This window comes from Neolamprologus brichardi, chromosome 2 (assembly GCF_056152115.1).
Source record: "Neolamprologus brichardi isolate AB-2024 chromosome 2, ASM5615211v1, whole genome shotgun sequence".
In the NCBI taxonomy this organism is placed as follows: Eukaryota; Metazoa; Chordata; class Actinopteri; order Cichliformes; family Cichlidae; genus Neolamprologus; species Neolamprologus brichardi.
The window spans coordinates 30515319-30536934 of NC_142105.1; the positions used below are offsets into that span (position 1 = coordinate 30515319).

General features: G+C 41.9%; 2 protein-coding genes across 3 annotated transcripts; one reads left to right on the forward strand and one right to left on the reverse strand.

Moving 5' to 3' along the window:
* Positions 1-4677: 4677 nt before the first annotated feature.
* On the forward strand, positions 4678-10910 carry prss23 (serine protease 23). Of its 2 annotated transcripts, none has more exons than XM_006781278.2 (2): positions 4678-4857; positions 9284-10910. In XM_006781278.2, the coding sequence occupies exon 2, from the start codon at positions 9301-9303 to the stop codon at positions 10402-10404; it is 1104 nt and encodes a 367-aa protein (XP_006781341.1). In that variant the 5' UTR covers positions 4678-4857; positions 9284-9300; the 3' UTR covers positions 10405-10910. The 2 variants fall into 2 exon arrangements, with proteins under 2 accessions (XP_006781341.1, XP_006781340.1); XM_006781277.2 differs by lacking the exon at positions 4678-4857 and adding an exon at positions 7364-7598.
* A 2167-nt stretch (positions 10911-13077) lies between these two features.
* Positions 13078-19895, reverse strand: cfl1 (cofilin 1). Its single transcript, XM_006781276.3, has 4 exons — positions 19754-19895; positions 15795-16105; positions 15632-15708; positions 13078-14100 (listed from the first exon to the last, which is right to left on the reverse strand). The coding sequence occupies exons 1-4, from the start codon at positions 19754-19756 to the stop codon at positions 13988-13990; spliced, it is 504 nt and encodes a 167-aa protein (XP_006781339.1). The 5' UTR covers positions 19757-19895; the 3' UTR covers positions 13078-13987.
* Between the last annotated feature and the right edge of the window lie 1721 nt (positions 19896-21616).

Genomic DNA, 21616 nt, shown 5'->3' on the forward strand with positions numbered 1-21616 from the left:
GTCAACAAAAAATATATTTTTGTACTTTTTCCAAAATGAGCATTTATTGGATGCTCAGTAAAGCTGCTCTGTTTCCCATCCAGAGCAGAATCTACAGACTGGAGGAGAAAGTGCTCACTCATCTAAAAAGGACTTCATCCACACAGGTGAAATAGGTCTCATTTAAGGCGGACTCTGATAGCACCTTGTGGGAGACCATCAATGCAACGGACCAATCAGAAAATAGTCAAGTTTTTCTAAGAAGTGGTTTCTGACTTTTTGAACTTTTTGACCAGTTACACCTTTTGTAATGAGTCCTTGTTTACTTGAGACCAGTTATCACAAGTAAATTAGAGTAAATCCTTCATGCCTGACTGTTGAATCTGAACAGCTTTTGGATGTGGCATTTGCAGTCTCCCAGTGTCTGTGTGGCAGTGTTGGGGAGTAACGGAATACATGTACCGCCGAGTAACTGTATTCCGTTACAGTTACCGTTTAAAAATGTGGTATTTAGAATACAGTTACTTTGTTGAAATAAATGGATTACACAGCGGTACTTCCCTGTTTCATATTGTCGCGGGTCAGGCCTGTTTGGGTTTCGTTTGACAGCTACGTTCTGTTGTTCCAGGCGGCAGCGTTACGGTTGCCATGGTTACAGGGTGCCGCTCTCTCTTTGCGTGTTTCCTGGGTGAGAGAGGCCTTTTTGTTGTTGTTGTGCTAAGCTAATAAGCAGAATGCTACAGGTATAGCTCTAAAGAATGTAGCATCATAGGCAGTGTAGTCCGTGCTGCAGGGAGAATGGACTGCCATATACGTTATGTGTCTGTGAGCGAGGGAGGGAGAAAAAGGAAAAGTAGGAGCTGTCATCCAGCAAAAACGGGAGCTGGAAGCATGTAAATATAATAATAACCACTGCAGCCAAGAAGAGTGCCTGACGAGCCCAGTTGTAAGTAAGCTATTAAGACTCGACTGTACACCGTGTTCGTGATTTCCAACAAAAACAATAAGTTCTGTTGGAGCAGCCTTTCAACGCCTCTCTCTGTCTCTCGCTAGCAAAGTTGACGCAGACAACAAAGTAAAGCTAGTCTTCGGCTACGAGCCAGAGGTCCCTTTACTACGGTTCAGAGCCGCGGACCTTCAGTAACAGTAATAAATCACATTCATGTAGTTGTAAACAGCATGATAATATATTAAGTAATCCAAAGTATTCAGAATACGTTACTCTCATTGAGTAACGTAACGGAATACGTTACAGAATACATTTTGGGGCATGTATTCTGTATTCTGTAATGGAATACATTTTAAAAGTAACCTTCCCAACACTGCTGTGTGGGTACTCCACCTTCTTCCCACAGTCCACAGACATACAGTTTAGGTTAATTTGTGATTCTATGTCTGTCTCTCTGTGTTAACACATCCACTAGACTGGTAATCTGTCCAGGTTGTACACACTCTATGACAGCTGGGCTACTAAATTCAGTTTTATTTACGTAGTACGAATTCACAACCATGCTCACTTCAAGCTGCTTTATATTGTAAGGTAGACCCCAAAGTATTAGAGTGAAAACCCCAACAATCTGACCATTCCCTGTGAACTGCATTTGATGAGAGTCTGAAGGAAAAATTCCTGTTAAACGGGAAGAAACCTCTGGCTGAACCATTTTCATTGAAGGAGCAGTCATCTGACACAACCGTTGAGGGTGACTCCTGGGGAAAGAGAAGAGCTGAAAAGAGAGCATAGAGAGAGGACAAAACTTAATGATATGCAGTAGTAAAACCTCCCCCCAAGGAGTCTGAGCCTATACCAACATAACTAAGGGATGCTTCAGGGTTGCTTGATCCAGCCCTAACTATAATCTTTATCAAAAAGGAAAGTTTAAAGTTTGATCTTAAAAGTAGAAATTCAACTTGGGAGTTGGTTCCAATGGAAGGCAGGGGGGTACTTCTAGAAACAGTAGGAACTTCAAGTAAGCCTAAGGTTAAGAAAATGGATGGATGGATGGATGGTATAGTATATATACATAGTATAGTATATATGCTGTGTTGGTCAAATAGCTCTTACAGCTGGTCTGTGAAGGACTTGGTGCTTAGACAAAGAATTTCCACTGAAGTGAGGGTCCCACCTGGTGTCCATGTATGACAAGCATAATCTGTAACGTGGCGTTTGAGGTCTGCAATGCAGTGGGAAAAAAATCTGTCTTCTAACAAAGGCAGCAGTGTGTCAGCATCATTTGAGTCTCAGTCCAGGAATTTTCTTTCATGTGGAGCTGACGTGTTTCCTCCAAATAGCAAAAACATGAAACTTGGGCACTTTTACAGTCTAAAATATGCAAACTAGTCTAGAAACGTGTTTATTTTCACTCACCAGCACCCAAAGCATACTGGCAGCTTGGTTTCCAGGCTTTAGCCCTTTGGGACCTTTGACCAGAATCGGCAGGTACAGCTTAAAGAATTGAATTAATGCTGGCAAGCATAACAGATGGTTTCGGAAAGGAAAGATATATCACCACCATCTGTTTTTTTTTAACAGCTTCTTCCTTTAACTGAATATAGCGGCTGTTCCTTTTTCCTAAATACTGAACCATGGACAAACTTTGAAACATGTGCTTAACAACGATCTGCTAATCAACCACATTACCAACAGGAGACAGGTGGGACACTGGGAGGCTTTTTATACACACTGATTTATGCAGGATAACAAACTGAGTAAATTGTACCAGAGAGTTTCAGTCATGTGTAATAAATTTGAATACAGCTGAACAAATACAGGCTATAAAAACTTTTGGGGAAATCAGGTTTTCTGCTTCCTTTGAAGGGCATATTACTCTACTATAATTCTACTTTAGCTTTTGCTAACACACCTAGTAGCACACCTTTTTTCTTCAATTGAAGGATTTTTTTTTCATATTTTGAAAGGTGCCATCACACCTTTTATCTTAGTCCACACACAGCACCTCCAAAGTTCACTGCTTGTATCACATTTATTTAATTTGCTTTAAGTGTAGAAGTTGAAAAGTTATCTGTGGAACTTCTAAGTGGTGTAAAAATACAAACTATGATTGTTATTTTTATGCTTTAGCTTTTGCAGAGATTTTGTGTGGCTGTAGGGTCTGTTGGTAGATTTTATCCCTTGTGTTTAAACGATGGCCATAGTGGAGATGATACAACCTACTGACACGACCTTTGACACTGCACTCACACATTGTTTTCACACAAATGACCACCGGCTGCAGCAATCATCAAGGAGAGAAATAAAATTGTTCTTATTGAATTGCAGGAAACTGCAGAGCCAACTGTTTATATTTGATTGTGCATTCAACATTTCATAAAAAAGATCATGTTAAATGATTGTGTATATAATTAATTGCTGCACTTAATAACAAAATTATGTACAGCTGGGTTGCACAATTACTGGTGGTTTATCTTTCTAATCATGCATGTAAACATTTGGCATGCAACATGTGCAGTGATGGTTGAAAATATAGATTTACAACAATATTATGATGGTATTTACAAGTTTTGATAGTATTTTATAGTACTTGCCTGTAATTTGCATGAAGGCCACCAACTTGTCTGCAAACAGTCACCAGCTACTCACCAAGCAGTAGTTGTGTTATTGTAGGGTCATTGCCTTACAATATAAAGCGCCTTGAGGCAACTGTTGTTATGATTTGGTGCTATATGAGTAAAACTGAGCTGAACTGAAATTGAACAGAAATAGTGGAACTGTAAAAAATGCTGTCCGAACTGGAAACTGAGAGCATTAAAACCTGTACTGCAGTGCTACAGCCAACACATTTGAAAAAGTGCAACTTTTACTTTGAAGGAAAATGGTCTCCGTTTCCAGTTTGCATCGCATTTTTCACAGTTTCACAACCACTTGAAGAGTACTTGGGGAATGTTTGCAGAAAAGTGGGTAACTTCCATGCAATTTGCTAGTGCCCAAAGCAATCACAGTGAGGTTTTTAAACCATCTTTGCAACCACTTTCACCTTGAAACCCCCGACAACCACTTGCCAACCAGATTGGGAGTACAGATTTGTGGTTGCCAGGGGATCACTGACTGGTCTCTAAGCCTGTCTGACTGGGGCCTGATCACTTGATAGTGTCACACGTCCAAAACAGCAGTCATAGTTATTGTTGTGTGGTTAGCAGTCATGTGACTGAACAGAAATTACCCCTTTATTCCAGTCTTTGTAGTAAGCTAAGCTAACGGGTTGGTGTCTGGAAATCAATACTTTGCAGAGGGCTGTTAATCTCCTCATCTCCGCGCTGGCAGGAAAACAAACAGTATTTTACATAATGTTTCTGGTAACATGTGTATCTTCTGCCCTGTTTAATTTGAGCAGAACGTTTTGTGAGGAACATAGAAAAGAACAGGATGGAAAGAGAGAAATTCCAGAGAGAAACATAAGCCAAGCTGCTCAGTGCCAAACACACACATGCAAACACACAAAACTTCTTGTGCTCGCTGTCTGTAGCACAGAGACAGGCAGTGATACCATCTTGCTTACAGAAATCGCATCAACACTTCTCTAGCTTTTTGCATGCTATCTTTCTTACCATCCTTCATATCTCAGAGGGAATATACCTTACACTCAATCTGTCAGCGCCATAGTTCTCCCTGAGCACCAGCTGAATGTCTAATTACAGAGATGAGGAGCGGGTTGGGTAGGTGTTCTTCTCGGGTGACATTTGCTCTGAGGACAGCAGCGACAGACAGACTTCTGTCTTTGGTGGGAGATTCTTTGGCTTCCCTGAACGCACCGTCTCTGTGACTGGGAGCTCTGTTTCCTGCAACAAGTCGTCGAATAGTGTCACTCCAGGGCTTCCCAAATTCCACAGGTTGACAGATTCAAAAGACCTCTGGAAATCAAGGTCAGATGATGCGGTGAACTCTGCAGCTAACATGCCCTAACAGTCGTCTGCCTGCCAGCTAGAGTGTCTGAGTGCGCTGAAGTTGGTCTTCAAATTTATCTAGCTTTTGGCATGCATGAAAAGTGTGATGCCAGGAACAAGATTTTTCTTGCTATGGTGTAGCTGTGGGCTACAAAACTCAACACCAGACACTTATTATGATATAAAATGAACACTTATATTCTGTGACTAAGTTGGTAGAGGAGAAACAGTAATCAGGAATGGTGATTCATGGAAGTGAATGTTAAGTCTTCATGTCACAACAGAGCTACACTAAAGATATTACAGCGGGGAGAGTGTTATGGAAAGAAACAGAAAGAGTTTTTCTAATAAAGGGAATTTCCCATTCCCTCCAAAACGACATATATAAACTATATGTCCAGTGAGACTTATATAATTTCCCCCATGCAACAAACAGAATGCTCACATATTTAATACTAATATAATTACATGTATAACAAAAACTTAAAAAGTAGGCTGCTTTTATTGGCGATTTATATACAGTTATGCTTGGTAGGTTACATGCACTCACCATGGGCATGAAGTTTGAAGACCAGACTTTAAAAAAGTGGTGACACATCAGAATAACTGGTACTGACATGTTATTTTTTAAACTGATTATCTTGAAATCTGCAGTTGTTTTTGAAATGGTTCAGTGAGACCTTCCAAACACGTGTAAATCTACAGCTCTCCTTCTTATGTCTTCACTGAGGTCCTTGGACTTTCCCATTGTTTTGAGTTTTGGTTGATACAATGAGTGCTGTCAAACAAATCCTTTTCCATGCTGGCAAAGAGAAGCTATCAGTTGTTTTCAATCATGATCACCAATGAGACTCTAACAGGACAAGTTTAGAGATATTGTAGAACCTTCTGCACCACTTAAAAGATTTAAATTATTGTATGTATATATGTGACCCTGTGTGAATGAGACACAATCTAAAATAAACGTAAACTTATGCACACATTGTTTTTTAGAGTCATTAAAGATGCATGCTGTAAAAAGCCCCAAATTACCATGACATTCACGCCCACAATGAGTGCATGCAAATCTCTGACCAGAACTGAAAGCCTTAGGAGATTTACAATATGTACTGTCGCCAATATATACTGCTTGCTCAAAGGGAGTTGTTTGATTTTTGGGGTTTTTGCTCTATTATTGTAGGGTCTTTGCCTTACAATATGAAGCACATTGAGGCAACTGTTGTTGTGATTTCAATTCAATTCAATTTTATTTATATAGCGCCAAATCACAACAAAAGTCGCCTCAAGGCGCTTCATAGATACAGAGAAAAACCCAACAATCATATGACCCCCTATGAGCAAGCACTTTGGCGACAGTGGGAAGGAAAAACTCCCTTTTAACAGGAAGAAAGCTCCGGCAGAACCAGGCTCAGGGAGGGGCGGGGCCATCTGCTGCGACCGGTTGGGGTGAAAGAAGGAAGACAGGATAAAGACATGCTGTGGAAGAGAGACAGAGGTTAATAACAGATATGATTCAATGCAGAGAGGTCTGTTAATACATAGTGAGTGAGAAAGGTGACTGGAAAGGAAAAACTCAATGCATCATGGGAATCCCCCGGCAGCCTACGTCTATTGCAGCATAACTAAGGGAGGATTCAGGGTCACCTGGTCCAGCCCTAACTATATGCTTTAGCAAGAAGGAAAGTTTTAAGCCTAATCTTAAAAGGAGAGATAGTGTCTGTCTCCTGAATCCAAACATGTCTTTTATCCTGTCTTCCTTCTCTCACCCCAACCGGTCGCAGCAGATGGCTGCCCCTCCCTGAGCCTGGTTCTGCCGGAGGTTTCTTCCTGTTAAAAGGGAGTTTTTCCTTCCCACTGTCGCCAAAGTGCTTGCTCATAGGGGGTCATATGATTGTTGGGCTTTTCTCTGTATCTATGAAGCGCCTTGAGGCGACATTTGTTGTGATTTGGCGCTATATAAATAAAATTGAATTGAATTGAATTGAAACAGGAAGCTGGTTCCAGAGAAGAGGGGCCTGAAAACTGAAGGCTCCCCCTCCCATTCTACTTTTAAATACTCTAGGAACAACAAGTAGGCCTGCAGAGCAAGAGCGAAGTGCTCTAATAGGGTGATATGGTACTACAAGGTCATTAAGATGGGGCCTGATTATTTAGTGTTATATAGCTAAAATTGAATGAAATTGAATTGAACTGAAACTTTCTTGCTTTAAATTGAAATTTTTGGGCAGCCTGAGGAACATCCAGTAGAAAGATGATTTGTAATTTGACATTTAAGGAAAACTTTATAAGCCGTTTAAAACCAGTACAATTCAGTCAAAAAGTCCGTTTAACTTTGTCTTTTGATTAAACATGTAAAACTACAGCGCGTGCTGCCCCTCGGCACCCTGGCAGGCGGGAAGTTAAGGGGCACTAGGACCGCGAGGCCGGCCGGTGCATGAAGAGAAAACACTTGTTTTCAGGCTCGAGGTTTTATTTGTGGCGCTCAGGCTGAGCAGAGCAGGTTTCACGGCACGCCCCGAGACTCGCTCCACACCTGGAGCTGCATGTGCACGCGCTGTAAAAGAGCCTATGAGATTTACCTGTCGGAGGTGGGAGAAAGTAGCTAACCTGTCAGCGCAGAGGTGGAGGACAACCTGGGGAAATGATCCCGAAGGAGTCGTCTGATGGGGAGGAGAACTTGACTGGGATGTAAACACGGACTATCGATCTCTAATCAGGAGGTAATAATGGGAGGCTTGGCTGGGAACTGCTGCTGTGTCTCTACTGGGATACATAAAGCGCTAAAATCGAGATACATTCACATTTACGAATTATTTTTGTGCGTGAACAATTTCCTGAATGAGGTGGTTGAAAGATTTTCTAAGAAGTTTTTTAAGCAAACTTTAAGCTACGGTCCATCTCACTGCAGCATATGATCTATATGGACTAGATCAGATGCTGATCGGGAAGTTTTCTGCAGGGTTTTAGATAATTTCCTTGGATGATTGTAGATATTTAAACTGTTCTAAATGATTTGTTGACCTATAATCAGCTAAACAAGTCTCTCACGAATGATAACCAGACATTTCAGGAACAAGGTAAAAGCTGAAATCAGTTTTTGGCAAGGTGATTTTTATATATGCTTTAAAAAAAACTCATTGAGATTAAAAATCTTCTTTTCTGAAAAGACCTGGGGTCAGCAGAAAGGGCAACAAATATGATATAACAGCTCTATAAATATATTTTAAGCGTTAAAAAAAGGAAATGGATTGTTTGTAATGTAGGACACAGCCATTTCTTTATCTTATCCTAACTGCTTACCAAAATAAGTAACAACAAATCCAAACATCAGGACTCACTTCCTGTAAGGGCTGGACTTTGATATGCGATATACAAACTGTTTGCACTTGGTCTGCTCAAAGACACACCGTGATCTCAGGTTACTGCAGTGGCCACAAAGCCACACCTTCCCCACCAGCTTTCCTCCAGATTAATGTGTCTTTTCCTGTGTTTTCATCTTTATTTATTTTCTATCAAAATAGTTCTCTAAAACATTCAACATTAAACAAAAGGCTGTGAAAAGACAATTATTTCATTTATTTTACATCCTAAAACATGGATTACGCGTCTTCCCCGGCTGTTACCACTTTGAATGTCCTCACAGCTGCCATGGAAGGATATTTGTACTTTCCCAGCTTACAGGACCCCTTTGTTGCAGCTCTACCTCCGTTACAGTGCTTTATGGGGCAGCTCATAGGTGTGCGGATAGGACCCACCCTGTCTTTAGTTAGGAGTAATGCTCTGTTCTGCGGCCTTGCCTGGACTTGTAGCCTTTTCACTTTTTTTACACACCTGCTCTTTTCGTGCCATGAGTGCCTGGGGATCCACAGTCTTTAAAGGGGATCAAGTGTCTGCTTATCCTTGCTAATCTGCCCTGAAAGCCTGAAAGCCTTGTGTACACTGTAACATAGTTAATGTTTAATGAAAAATACCTCCTTACATCCGAGTGCCGTTAAAAACTCTCAAGTTTGTTAAAGAAGTTTAACAAACTTGAGTTTTTTAGAGCTTTCACTGACTTTGCTTTGTAATTTGTCATACATTAAACCACGTCTCTGCTTCCACTGGGCTGAAATCCCATTTTCCTGGTAATCTATATTGAAGGAACAAGAGGTTCATTGTTGCCTCTCCACACCACATGAAGTTCAGGCCTGCGTTGCAACATAAAACTTTCTAAGCTGACCTCACTTGTGGTGTGATTTACAATCAATAATCATCTGAAAACAAGTGCAGATTTATGAAGGGATTAGAGTTTGTGTATTTCTGGGGCATCTTGTTTGGGAATGTTTTCCACATTTGTCGTTCCTGGCAAACGTGCAGGAATCCATGCGATCTCAGAGACGCCTGATCATTTTCTGTGTCCTTTCAGTGTTTTCCATCACCACGATGACGCCGTCCGGGAGCTCCCTCCTGACTCACCTGCTTCTTCAGCTCCCCCTCACCTTCTCTCTCCTCCACCCTCCTCCAGCCCACGTCCCCACGCTGGTCCCTCACGCTCCGACGCCTCTCGCCCGCTCCCGCTTCAGTGCTCACGCTCAGCTGGATTTCACAACTCACTGCAACACAAGTTGCTTCCACAGAGGAGAGCAGGAAGAGCAGCTCACGGAGAAACTGGCATTCGAGACCTTGTACGCCGACGGCTCGCGCACTCTCACCACGGTAGATGTGGAGGATGACGCAGAGTTCGGAGGAGCTCACCCTTCGCCCCGGAGAGTGAAGCCCAGGCGCGTGAGACGGCAGATCTATGGAGCGGATGGCCGCTTTAACATACAAGGTGACAACTTCCTGTTGGATTACCCCTTTTCCACAGCTGTGCGGATCTCCACCGGCTGCACCGGCGTTCTCGTGTCTCAGCGGCACGTCCTTACAGCTGCACACTGTGTGCACGATGGGAAGGATTATGTCAATGGGGCGCGTAGGCTCAGGGTGGGCTTCCTGATCCCTCCATCTATCAACGGCACAAAAACACACTTCACTTCTGCCAAGAAGCCTCTGGTCCACTGGGTGCGGGTGAGACGCACCCGTGTGCCAAAGGGCTGGATCCAGGGTCCTCAGGAGGTTAGCATGGAGTTCGATTATGCCCTGCTGGAGCTGCGTTGGCCTCACCGTCGTCCCTTCATGCGCCTCTCTGTGGCTCCGTCCTCTGACGATCTGGCAGGCCATCGCATCCACTTCTCCGGTTTCGACAGCGACAGGCCCGGGCAGCTCGTGTACAGGTTTTGTCCCGTGGAAGAAGAGTCCAATGACCTGATATATCAGCACTGCGATGCCCGACCTGGAGCCAGTGGCTCTGGCGTATACGGCCGAGTGTGGGACAACAACTTAGAGCGCTGGGAAAGGAAGGTCATCGGCATCTTCTCTGGACACCAGTGGCTGGAGATAGATGGTGAGAACCGGGATTACAATGTGGCCGTGCGCATCACTCCTTTAAAGTTCGCTCAGATCTGTTACTGGGTTCATGGAAACCGGCTAGACTGTGTCCAGGACTGAGAAAGACCAAAGGCAGGAGGTTTAAAGCAGAGCATGAAAAACACAATAAAGCTCAAAATGACTTAAAAAAAACACACAGGGTCAAATATCTGATCCATTTCAACACTGAGTTATTTCTCTCCTGTCTTTAATTTGCTCCCTGTAACCTCTGGGCCTATTAAATAAAGCAGCCTGTGAGATCATCAGAACGGCATCTTTTAATATGTTTTCACTCGCAGTCAGATTAATAAGTCAGTGTTTCCACAGCATTAACAGAAGCCACTTTTAACAAGAGGGGGAAAAAACACTGTAACTCATGTGAGTGTCAGTAGCTGCACATTATTTTCCTACTGTGGATAAATGTAATCCACCAAGGCTGTATTTGCATCTTTCCTGCTCTGGCTTTGGGGACTTGGTTTTTGGTATCTTGAGAGCGGAGACCGTTTGCTGTTCTTGGTCCGGACTGGAAACACAAAGTTTTGACTTTATTTTATTTTTAAAAAAAATGCTTGGTATATTTTAATAAACAGAGATTTATAACTGTGCGTGTCCATAGTCTTGACTCTGGTTCAGGAGTGGTGCTGTGCTGCCCTCCTGTGGTCATAATACCTGCTGCCGCTGTGGAGGAGTGATGATCCAGTTAGAAGAGTCTGCAGAACTGCAGAACAGAAGAGGCCGTGCCTCAAGCGGAGGCTCAAACCCGTCTGACGGGCTTTGCAAAATGAAGGCGGTGTGCATTTTGGACGGTTCTCATACCAAAGCACTCGATACTACAAACCACATTCACTCACACATTTATTTGTTTTAGTCTATGCTTTTAAGCACTTTCTAGCTATCTTTCTTTTGCACTGGGTTCAGTGTCTTACCCAGCGCTGGAGATCGAGAAACTCAACATGTGATCGGTAGGGGACCAACTCTACTCCACTCTACAATGAACCAGTAAAGACAGAAAATTATGGTTTTTAAAGTCAATAATCCATAAAAGTTGCTTTTATTTTCTTCTTTTTTTTTTAATTGTGGGGCAGAGTTTAGGTAATGAGCTGCCAGTTATTATGGCAGCATTTCTTTGTAATGTGCAAAAACTGAGACGTCTTACTCTTATTAAGATATCTCAGGCTAGGTGGGTGTCAGTAGTTGACATTTAGATGTTCAGATGTGAACATTTTCAAAATCTATTTAAAATTTGTTACGCTTAAATAAAGACAAGCAATTTTTTTCATTTGTTTTTTTTTTTTAAGTGTTATTAAGAGATAGTTTCGCAGGCTGATCCTGATTAAGACAATTTAGGCTATATGTGGCCCAGGAACTAAAAAAAGATCGGCACTCCTTGTTTTAGGCTGAGAAATCCAACACAGGAGTGTCAACATGTGACCTGGATGGCTATGCAAACTAAAGACATTAGTGTTAAATTACATGATTTTATTGTATTTATTTTATGATCCGGCTCATTTTAAGGCAAACTGAACTGTCTACCTGGCTCAGAAACTGCAGTCCAAATTCCAGGTTAGGTCACTGTAAAATGCAAATAAAAACAGTACGGTTAGCAAATCTCATAAAGCCATATTTTTTTTTACAATAAAAAGGCTAAATTGTGAAGATTTTTGAATATCTCATTATCTACAGTACATATTATCATCCACAGATTAAGAGAATCTGAAGATATCTGTGTGCACAAGGAACAAGGCTGAAAATCAATATTGCATGCCTGTGATGTTTGGGGATTGAGGCAGCGCTGCTTTAAAAACACCCACGATGGAAATCACTGCACAGGCTCAGGAGCACTTCCAGAAATCACTGTTTGTTAAAAAAGTTCACTGTTTAGTCCACAAATTCAGCTTAAAGCTCCATCATGCAAAGATGAAGCAATGGAAGCATACATTGCTTCATCTTTGCATGATGGAGCTTCATTGAAAGCTTGCATATTTCAGCAAGACATTGCTAAATCACATACTGCTTCTATTACAACAGTATGGCTTCACAGCTGTAGAGTCCGGGTGCTGAACTGACCTGCAGCCCAGACTTGGGAGTGGCTGAAGCTCAGGAGGTAGAGCAGGTCATGTTAATTGGCAGGTTGCCATTTCGATAACTGGCTGCTCCAGTCTGCAAGATAACCCCAAGTTGCTCTCCTCATCCATCGGTGTGAATATTAGATAGAAAGCACTTATGGGTGTGTGTGGGTGAATGACACAAGTTACATAAAGTGCTTTGAGTAGAAACGTGCTATGCAAGAACCGGTCATTCGACCGCCAACGGGAAACATTTGGAGACTCCATGAGACAAAATAAATGAGAGGCTGATGATCAGCTGGAATCTTTCCTGTGTTCTTTTGTGAATAACTTTTGTGTTTAGGATTTGCAAATCATTGCATTATGTGTTTGTGTTTTCATTTTGATTTTACAGCATGCCCTCAGTGGGTTTATTTTGGTTTTCACCGACTCGTTTTGCTGGCAATATGTCAGTAAAGATTTTCAACATGAATATTTCATCAAGAAATATTGTTCAGTACATTAACTGAACATAAGACACTTTCATGCAAAATGATATAGATTTTCTTGGACTGGACATGCAGGTTGTGCTTTAAATACTGAATACTGGTCCTCCATGACCATGTAGCTACTAAAAATAATTCTGTGTCACACATCATCAAAAAGCCAAAACACTGCTGAGAGTAAACAAACTCAAGAGCAGCACGTGTCAGTAGTTTAGTGCTTTTTATTAGAGATAAGGAGACGATACAAAACATCCACCATTCAGTATTCAATCTAAACTCTGACCACTGGTCTTTCATATACACATCGCTCCCCATCAGACCTTCATAACACCAAAGTTTTTAAATTGAGGAAATCCTGGTTTTAACGAGTACAAGGAATGTCTGTTCACTACATCAAATGTCATGTTTTTTCTCACCCGGAACTGGAAATATAAAGGAATTGCTCAAGTTTTGGAACCTTTCAAAAACAAAAAAAGAACAATGGAATAACAAAACAAAGAAAAGAAATTATATATATTTAACCGTGTTCCCCCAGAGTGTTTTTATACAGCTCCTGTAATCAAATGAATTAGTTCATTACTACACCTACTCAACTATACACACTTACAAAACTTAACTTGTTTTTTTTGGCAAAAAAAACAAACAAAACAAAACAAAAAAACGTAGTTGGAACAATTATCTGTCAGGATTCAGTGGTTGGGAAACTAGAAGGTTTGCTGACCGTCTTTCTCTGCAGTCAGTCAAATGGAACCTGGAAAGAATGAAACCCTGTCCTTAAACATGAACTGTGTGTATTTAAGTTTTAATCATCGTCATCATTTTCCTTCTTCAGTTGTATCTTAATGTTTTCCTTTGTGTTTTGTTCATAATCTTTACGTTGCATGAACTGGAATGACAGTCTGATTCGTTGTTGTTTTATTTTTGTTGTTGTCGTTTTTTTAAAACTGTCACTTGACCCCAAAAACCCACCCATGATATCCCTCCCCGAGAGTCCCACGAATTGATGCTGGTTCTGCTTTTGCCCTTCTCCACACCACACTGGAATGAACAGCTAAACCCGACAGATGTGTCTGAAAGGCCTCAATCGAAGCCGGAGAGGAGGGGGAGGGATATTTATAAAGGAGCTCCTTCCAGACTGACTACCGATGAGCCACCGAGCTTTTCTGCCAGAGTGTGCCGGTCTTTAAGGTCTTCAAAACCGTTCACCTGCCATTCGTGCTTAATACCTGCAAAACAGAGGGCAGAGTTATGCATCAAGGGGGAAAAAAAACTCAGCAGGTGAGCTCATTTGATGAATGTACACTGACAAACAAGTTTAACAGGAGAAAATATTCACTCATCCTCCAAACAATGCCTGACATTTGGAAGCGTTTCAAATCCACTATATTTTAATACAAAATTACTTAAATAACAAACAAACAAACTAAACCTAAGGTGGACAGACACACAAAGTCCCAAATGAGCTCTTCTAGAACTCATGGTATCATATTATCCCAATACAGCAGTCGCCTCTCAGACTGCAGCCTTACTTGTGGTTCCTGAGTTTCTAAAAAGTAAAATGGGAGCCAGATTCTACGGCTATTAAGACTCCTCTCTCAGTTGGGTTCAGGGGACAAACACTCCTCTCTGCTCATAAGATCAAGCGTTAAACTTTCTTTTTGATGGTTAGAGCCGTATCAGCGGACCCTGAACCACTCTCACTTACACTGCTATAGACTCAGACTGCTGATTAACTTCCCATGATGCACTGAACCCTATTAGATGCCACTACAGCATGCCATTAATTCTTGTCTTTTCTCTCTCCTGTAGCTTGGCCCTGCTAGTTTCTCGTGTTTTCTGCTCTTTTCATTTTCTTCTTTCGTCTTCATGTCAACCATCACCAAGCATTTGCTCATAGGGCAGTGGTTCTTAAACATTTTATGGCTTGCAAAAAAACCCAAACAAAGCTCCTTCTTGTGTCACAAATCTTGTTTTTAATCTTAATAAAATACAGGGACCATGATGAGTTTAAAATCATATAAAAGCTGGGTGCGACACCATCCGCAAACTTATCGACCAAAAGAAACACTTCAAGTCATGTTTCACTTCATGATCGTCTCTGGCTGACTGCAGCCCAGCAGGGAGCAGCTCTTTATGGAAGTGCACTGTGAAAATGACCCTCTGTTCCCTCAATCTGAGACCTCAGTAAACACATCCCAGATGACTTTATAGACTTGAGCACTAATTTCATATGTTAATTAATAAAACATGCAACTTGTGATCATTATTAGAATCAGAAAGCTCGTTGGCTAATAAAATGCCAATCCTAAGTCTTGTGCAGTGCTGGGTTTCACCGTTATATCCACCCTCACTAAACACCACAATTGCAACAGCGTCTCTACTCACCAAAAATCTTATTTTCATCTTTAAGCTCACATGTGGCCACATTTAAAGGATCCACCCATCGCATCTATGAACAACAACATCCAATACATAATTTCCCTATGGATTAATAAAGTATTGTGATACTGGTGACCGGGGGCTCGTCACTTATAATATTGACGAGCCCCAACTTATAACAGTTGTTATAAGTTGGGGCTAAAACAATTAACTCAAAGATGCATTCATCCTTTGTGAGCTGAGGGCGACAGCAGAGTCAGGTGATACCCTCTGTTGTGTTGTCTCGAGAGCGTTTACATAATTCAGGTTTGAGTGTGGTTCAAGATCAAGCGTGAATACTTGTTTCTGATGATTCTCTGATCACAACCAGACACTCACCTTCAAATTTCCTCTTGATGGCATCTTTTGAGCTGGCATAGATCATCTTACTCTTCAAGGGAGCGCTATCTGGAGCCCTGTGACGTAAGGAAAACAATTTAACTCTAATGTCAATTTAATGAAGCTCAAAAACGTTTAAATGTGTAATAACTGTTGCTTTCACCAGAAGATAAAGACGAGGTCCTCCTTCTTTGTTTCTTTGGTCTCGTAGGTGGCGTCATACAGAGCATAGCGGCAATCGTTTGGGGGCAGCATCTTCACAAAGTGCTGGTATGGGTCCTGCACGGTGGTTCCCAAGTCGCCCACGAGGATCTCTTTGCCGTCGTCCAGAACAATGTTCTTCAGGTCCTTGCTCAGGCAGAACAGGATGGCCTTCTTCCTCTTCTTCTTCTCGTCCTCGTTTGGCTGAGCCTTACGCACCTTCATGTCATTGAAGACCGTGATGACTTCATCTGTGACTTTCACACCGGAGGCCTAAGGATCGAACCATGTGTTAATACAGAGTCTCATATATCAAAATCACGACAGCTGCCCTAAAACAACTCTTGAAAATTCAAGTAATTCCCTAACATGCCTGAATAGCTTCAGTACAGTATATAACTCATAATTCACAAAATATGGAACACTAGTTTATTAAGTTCAAAAATTATGAACAAAATGTTATTAATGTGAACTGACTAATGCTTCTACTCATCAACAAGTCTGCAAAAAATGCCTTTAACTTTTCAAATGTGAGTATTATCCACATAATAAAAGATCGATGCAGCCACTGATGTCATCCACTAGTTTATGAAGGTTTGTTATGAAGCCTTAAACTAAGCGTCTTTGCCATCACCATCTTTTGAAACCAGATGCGAAAAGCAAGAGGCGGATCTGACAAAGAAACAGGTTATCCAGGATATTACCTCATTAGGAAAGTTGTGATAACAATGTTTTACCAAACTAACTAATACTAAAAACTAAAAAGCCATTTCCTCTAAATTTGTTTTTCCATTTTGTTTAGTGTTCCAAATTCATATACATCACTTGAGGTAGCTTTAATGTTTTTTTAAAGTATACTTTTTATTTCAATTGTTTACAATGAACTAAAAAAACTTTTTGATCATTCAGAACATAAACCAAACACTAGATTACACAAATGTGTTATTCAGGCTGGAAAAAGATCCAACCGAGAAAGGTTCCCAAACCTGTTTCCTCGACCATCACTGGAATCATTATTCATTTGTTTGTCTGACTCTGCACGAGTTTTTTCAAAAAACAATGCCATGAACATTTTGGCACGTAAAATACCCACATTATTTTTTATTATAATTGTGTCCTCCCTGATACAAACCAAGCAGAAATGGCTTTAGGTCTGCTGGAATTTCTTTTCTTCAAAAAAACCCTGTAATTTTTCAGCCCCTCTGCATTTACTATAAAAGGTGAGGGTATATATTTATAGTAACTATTTAACTTGGCAGGAGATGCGCAGGAACTGAATGTATTTTAAGCTGGAGTCAAACAAAAGGGTGGGTTTTTGTCACTTTTCTATAGTCACTGCTTCGTCAACGCGAGGCTGTGGTCTTCAACAGGCCACACGTGACAACTACAGTAAATACAGACATCGTTAGGCTGAAGAATGGCCTGAGAGGGTGGCATGTGACCATCACACACACAGAGAGAGAGAGAGAGCAGGAACATTCCCAGTGACTGATGAGAAGGCTTGAACGCACAAAAGATGTGGTGATTACCAGATGTGGGCTGGATAAAACAAATCTGAATATTTTCACGAGTTTCAAATAAATAAACACTGATGATTTTGTCATAAAAACACCATTTCCTTAATAATATATAACAAGGGAATAGTGAAAACAAAACGGCAAACTGTGGCCAGTCTAGAAGTCCAAAGTCCACACTGAACATAAAAAACCCTGTAAGTTCAGCTAACAGGTGTGTCTACACTTCTGCGACTATGACTGGACGAGCAGTTATAAAACATTACCCAGCTTCGGCCTTTCTCCACGCAACAGGCATCTCTGCTATAAAGATGACCACGTGGGTGAGGGTGTGGTCAGGATTTGAGTATTTCAGCGTCGCCCTTAATCATGAACAATGAAGCTTCTGTTGAAATGTATAATACAGGCTACCCAAGCTCACTGTCACAATCATGTCTTCTGACTCTGTTTAAGGCCCCTAACAGGAAAGGAAAAAACAGATCCCCCAAGCAATAGGAGAGAGAAAAAAAAAAAAAAGACAATGAAAAGGAAATAATGGGGCAGGAAACACGGAAAACTGGGGGAGCAACCCGGGGCAGACATTGTATGTTTGCTCAGGGCGTTAAAGGCCAGTAAGATAATGAGAATTCCAGAGTAATAATTAACCAGTGAGCAGCCCTACTTAATTAATAAAGTAAGACTGGTACTGCACCATTTCTACGTCCCTTTGCAGTTTGGTCAAGTTCACACACTATTTTGCACATGAGAAAGCACAGTCATCTCACTGCATTCTTCCTCGAAGGAAGGGATAAGGACTACAACCACCAAACATGGCCTGCAACTGTTAAATAATAATAAAGAGAGATGATACTAGCTTTTTTGGTTTGTTTTTTTTGAGGAACCGTCATGACTGCGCTCAGACCCAGCTCTAATCTTATCTAATGATAATCACTGACGCCAAGGTTCAACTGAATCAGTACAAAGGAGTCACAGTCCAAGTCTTCCTTATCAGGATTACAGGCCTCTCACCTTTATGCTGCAGGACAATTTCACTGGAAGACCACGGCAGGCTTATGTCTAGACTCTCGGGGTGATTTAGTGCACGTCTGTGAGGATAGCGAGGAACATGGCGATAGTACTTAGATAAACATTATTTTTCCCTTTGGGGGCGGTGGGGGAAAACTATTCCTGCTTTTCTAGTGTTTCACATAGGAATGAATGAATGAATGAATAGACATCTATTTATTTCCCCCCCGACCCGCGTGAGTAAACAGCTGTATGAATTAGATGCGCAACGCAAAATAAAAGATGCGCAGCGCCGAACGTGAAGACACAGCAGCCCCGCTAGCTTCTAGTAAGCGGCCCCTAACGCTGCCAAATTGGTGTTTCATAACGGTAATAATCCGGACAAAGATGGTGTTCCTCCCTGAAGAAACGGAGTAAAGCTACGGGGGGGCAGTTGCGATAGGTCCAATCTAACTGCTGAGACATAAAAAAAAAAAATACAGCCCCAAACAAAATGGTCTTTGCACCAAATTCAGGGTGGGGCCATGAATGCAGCACACGCACATGTGAACGCTAGCTTGCTATATAAGGCAAAACTGCTCTAAAAAGGACCGGTCGTCTGTCAAATCGCACATTTATTCTCACGGCGTTCCTCCACCACAATCATGCGGTTTGTGCTTTTGCCCTCACTGTGGGATAAAATAATAATAGAAATAATAATAATGCTTTACGAATGCACCTGTACTTAAAACAGCGTCAGTATGGGAGCCGGGTACAGACAAAGAAGAAAATTTCAGCTAGCGCCATAATGGGTGTCATTTCTGGCTGCACTGTAACGCAGCTACTCCGGCTAACAATACAGCTAGCCGGGCAGCCCCGGAGGCACGGGTGCTGCTGCACCTGCCAGCGCCGCAGCTCTGTGATGCGGGAACACGGGCGAGCACAGGTGAAATAACTGAAACATGATGCAGTGGAAACACCAGAGCAGTGTCATGGCAACGGTGCGGACGTTAACTCAGACAGGGGCCCCTCGATAAAGCGCCTTTTTGTCGGCGAAACACTTGGGAGATGAACGAAATGGCGCCAGTGGCTTTTACTTAAAAAAAATCGTTAGTGATTAACCTAGTCTGTTATCTCCATCGTGTGAAAATTGCCGCTCGGAAAGTTCGCTGAATGCGAACACTGAAAGACCACTCTGCGTTACGGCAGTATTAGCCATCCAGTTTCCTAGTCAGCTCCCCAGCCTAGCCAAGCGCTAGCACAGGCTCCTGCGGCATACAGCCGGCTCGAGTGACGCTAAAACACTTACAAATTAAACCCAGTTAAAACTCCCCGCGGGCTTAAACTGAGTCATTATTAGGCAGAGAAAACATCGAGAATGCATAAATAATACAAAAGTACGAAAAGGCTGTGTTAAACCTACCATAGCTGTAGCTCTGGATTCGTCTGCGTCTGGTAGAAATTGAAAGGGCGATTGAATCGTCGCTCTTGCTCACAAACACTGGATGCGAAGCGTGAACGCGCCCCTAAGCGCGGCCCCGGCTAGACCAAAGTGCACGAGCGGGAGTGAATGTCTGTTAACCGCGGTAGTCCGGCTGTTGTGCCTACTGGTCATTAACAAACATGACGATAACACAGAGAGGGCCTCGAATCTAATCCACGCAAAATGAAACCAGGCACTAAGTGGCGCCTGGTTTAATTTTCAACTCATTTTTAAATATATAACATTTTTAAATATATAATATGCATCGTTTCACAATTTTCCCATTGCCATCTGATATATGTATATTTCATTAGGGTGGTGGCGGCAAGTGTACGTGAACAAATCAAACATACCAAACCGATAACAGAGTGCATTATGGGAATATGTGTTTTTCTTAAAATGTGGAAAAACCTACAAATCTCGGCAAGTGAGACCTATTTAACCTTCAGTGGCACTTAATGATGAGTAAAAGTAGCACGACTGCAGCGTTTATTCCAGTTGCCATTTTTAACTGCCCTTTAAAAGCCGTAATAATTATTACATAAACCGCGTGAGGGGTGTTTGATAGTTGAGACCAGTCTGTCGCTGTTTAATGACCGACATTCATCTCCCAGCCGGACACGGAGCGGGTTTCCAGAGTGGGAGGAAAATCTTCATCATCCATCCTCTCTCCTCTCCTCTCCCCTGCCCTCCCCTCCTTGCGGTTTTTGTCGAACTCACTTCCAAATATGGAAGCGAACGGTGAGCGGCGGCGGCGGTTAGTGCACGCGCCTCGCTCACAGTTTTAGGGAGGGGCCAGGCTGCGACGCTCATCACCATATAAGGAAACAAGGGACCCGAAATTCGCTGTAGCGGAGTTTTTGTACGGACGGCGTCGGCACGCAGTCAGGGAGAGAGGAAAGGACGAGGGGCAGATGTTCAGGCAGAACGAAGCCAGCGTGGAAAATGAATGACGAGAATGACACGTGAGGCGGATAGCAGAGTCGGTGCATGTATACAGGGTGTGAAATGAGGCAAAAAATTTCAGTTCGTGCGCGCAGACTTATGCGGAATATAGGTCGAGTTACGGCGATGCTATGTAAACACGCTGCTTGCAAACTGACCTACATTCATTACGCGGAATAAAAACAAAGATGGTGTCATGGCCTTTCATTCATTGTTTAATAAAAGAACAACACTATATATACATTAAAGACTACAAGAGAGGGCAGCAAAGAGGTGGACAGGACAGTGTTTCCTTTATCGCTGTGGATCTAAGTCATTAAAATGAAACAAATGTCAACAAAGCTGTCCTTTCTTATGGCTTGTATACATCCCGAGTTCCCTCACTGGTGGGTTAATGCTTTCTATGAACATATAAAAGGAGAAGTAAGGCTTTCACTTATTCAAAAGGATTATATTGCCTATAATTTTAGGCATCTCTTTTACTGCCAGCTGGGAATGGCTCCAGGAGGAAAATTTGATATATTTTAAATACAACATAATTATTCTCATGTGATGTAGAAATGAGTGGCTATTAGTGAAATATCTTTCCCTTTATGTGGGGAGTAAAACTCTTGAAAGGATTAAGAATTTTTTATCTCATCTGCAAGTAAAACTTACTATAAACCCCCTGCTTTCTAAGGGCCTAGACCAGGGATGTCAAACTTTTACATTTTGGGCCACATTTCAAGTGGGCCAGACCATCTAAACTCCCCTTTCTGTCAGTGTAAATAATTTTAACTACACATTAGAGTACTGTTTTTAGTAGTAAGTTCAAATTAATGAAATAAATCTGTCAGTGGGACTCTTTGGACTTAATTT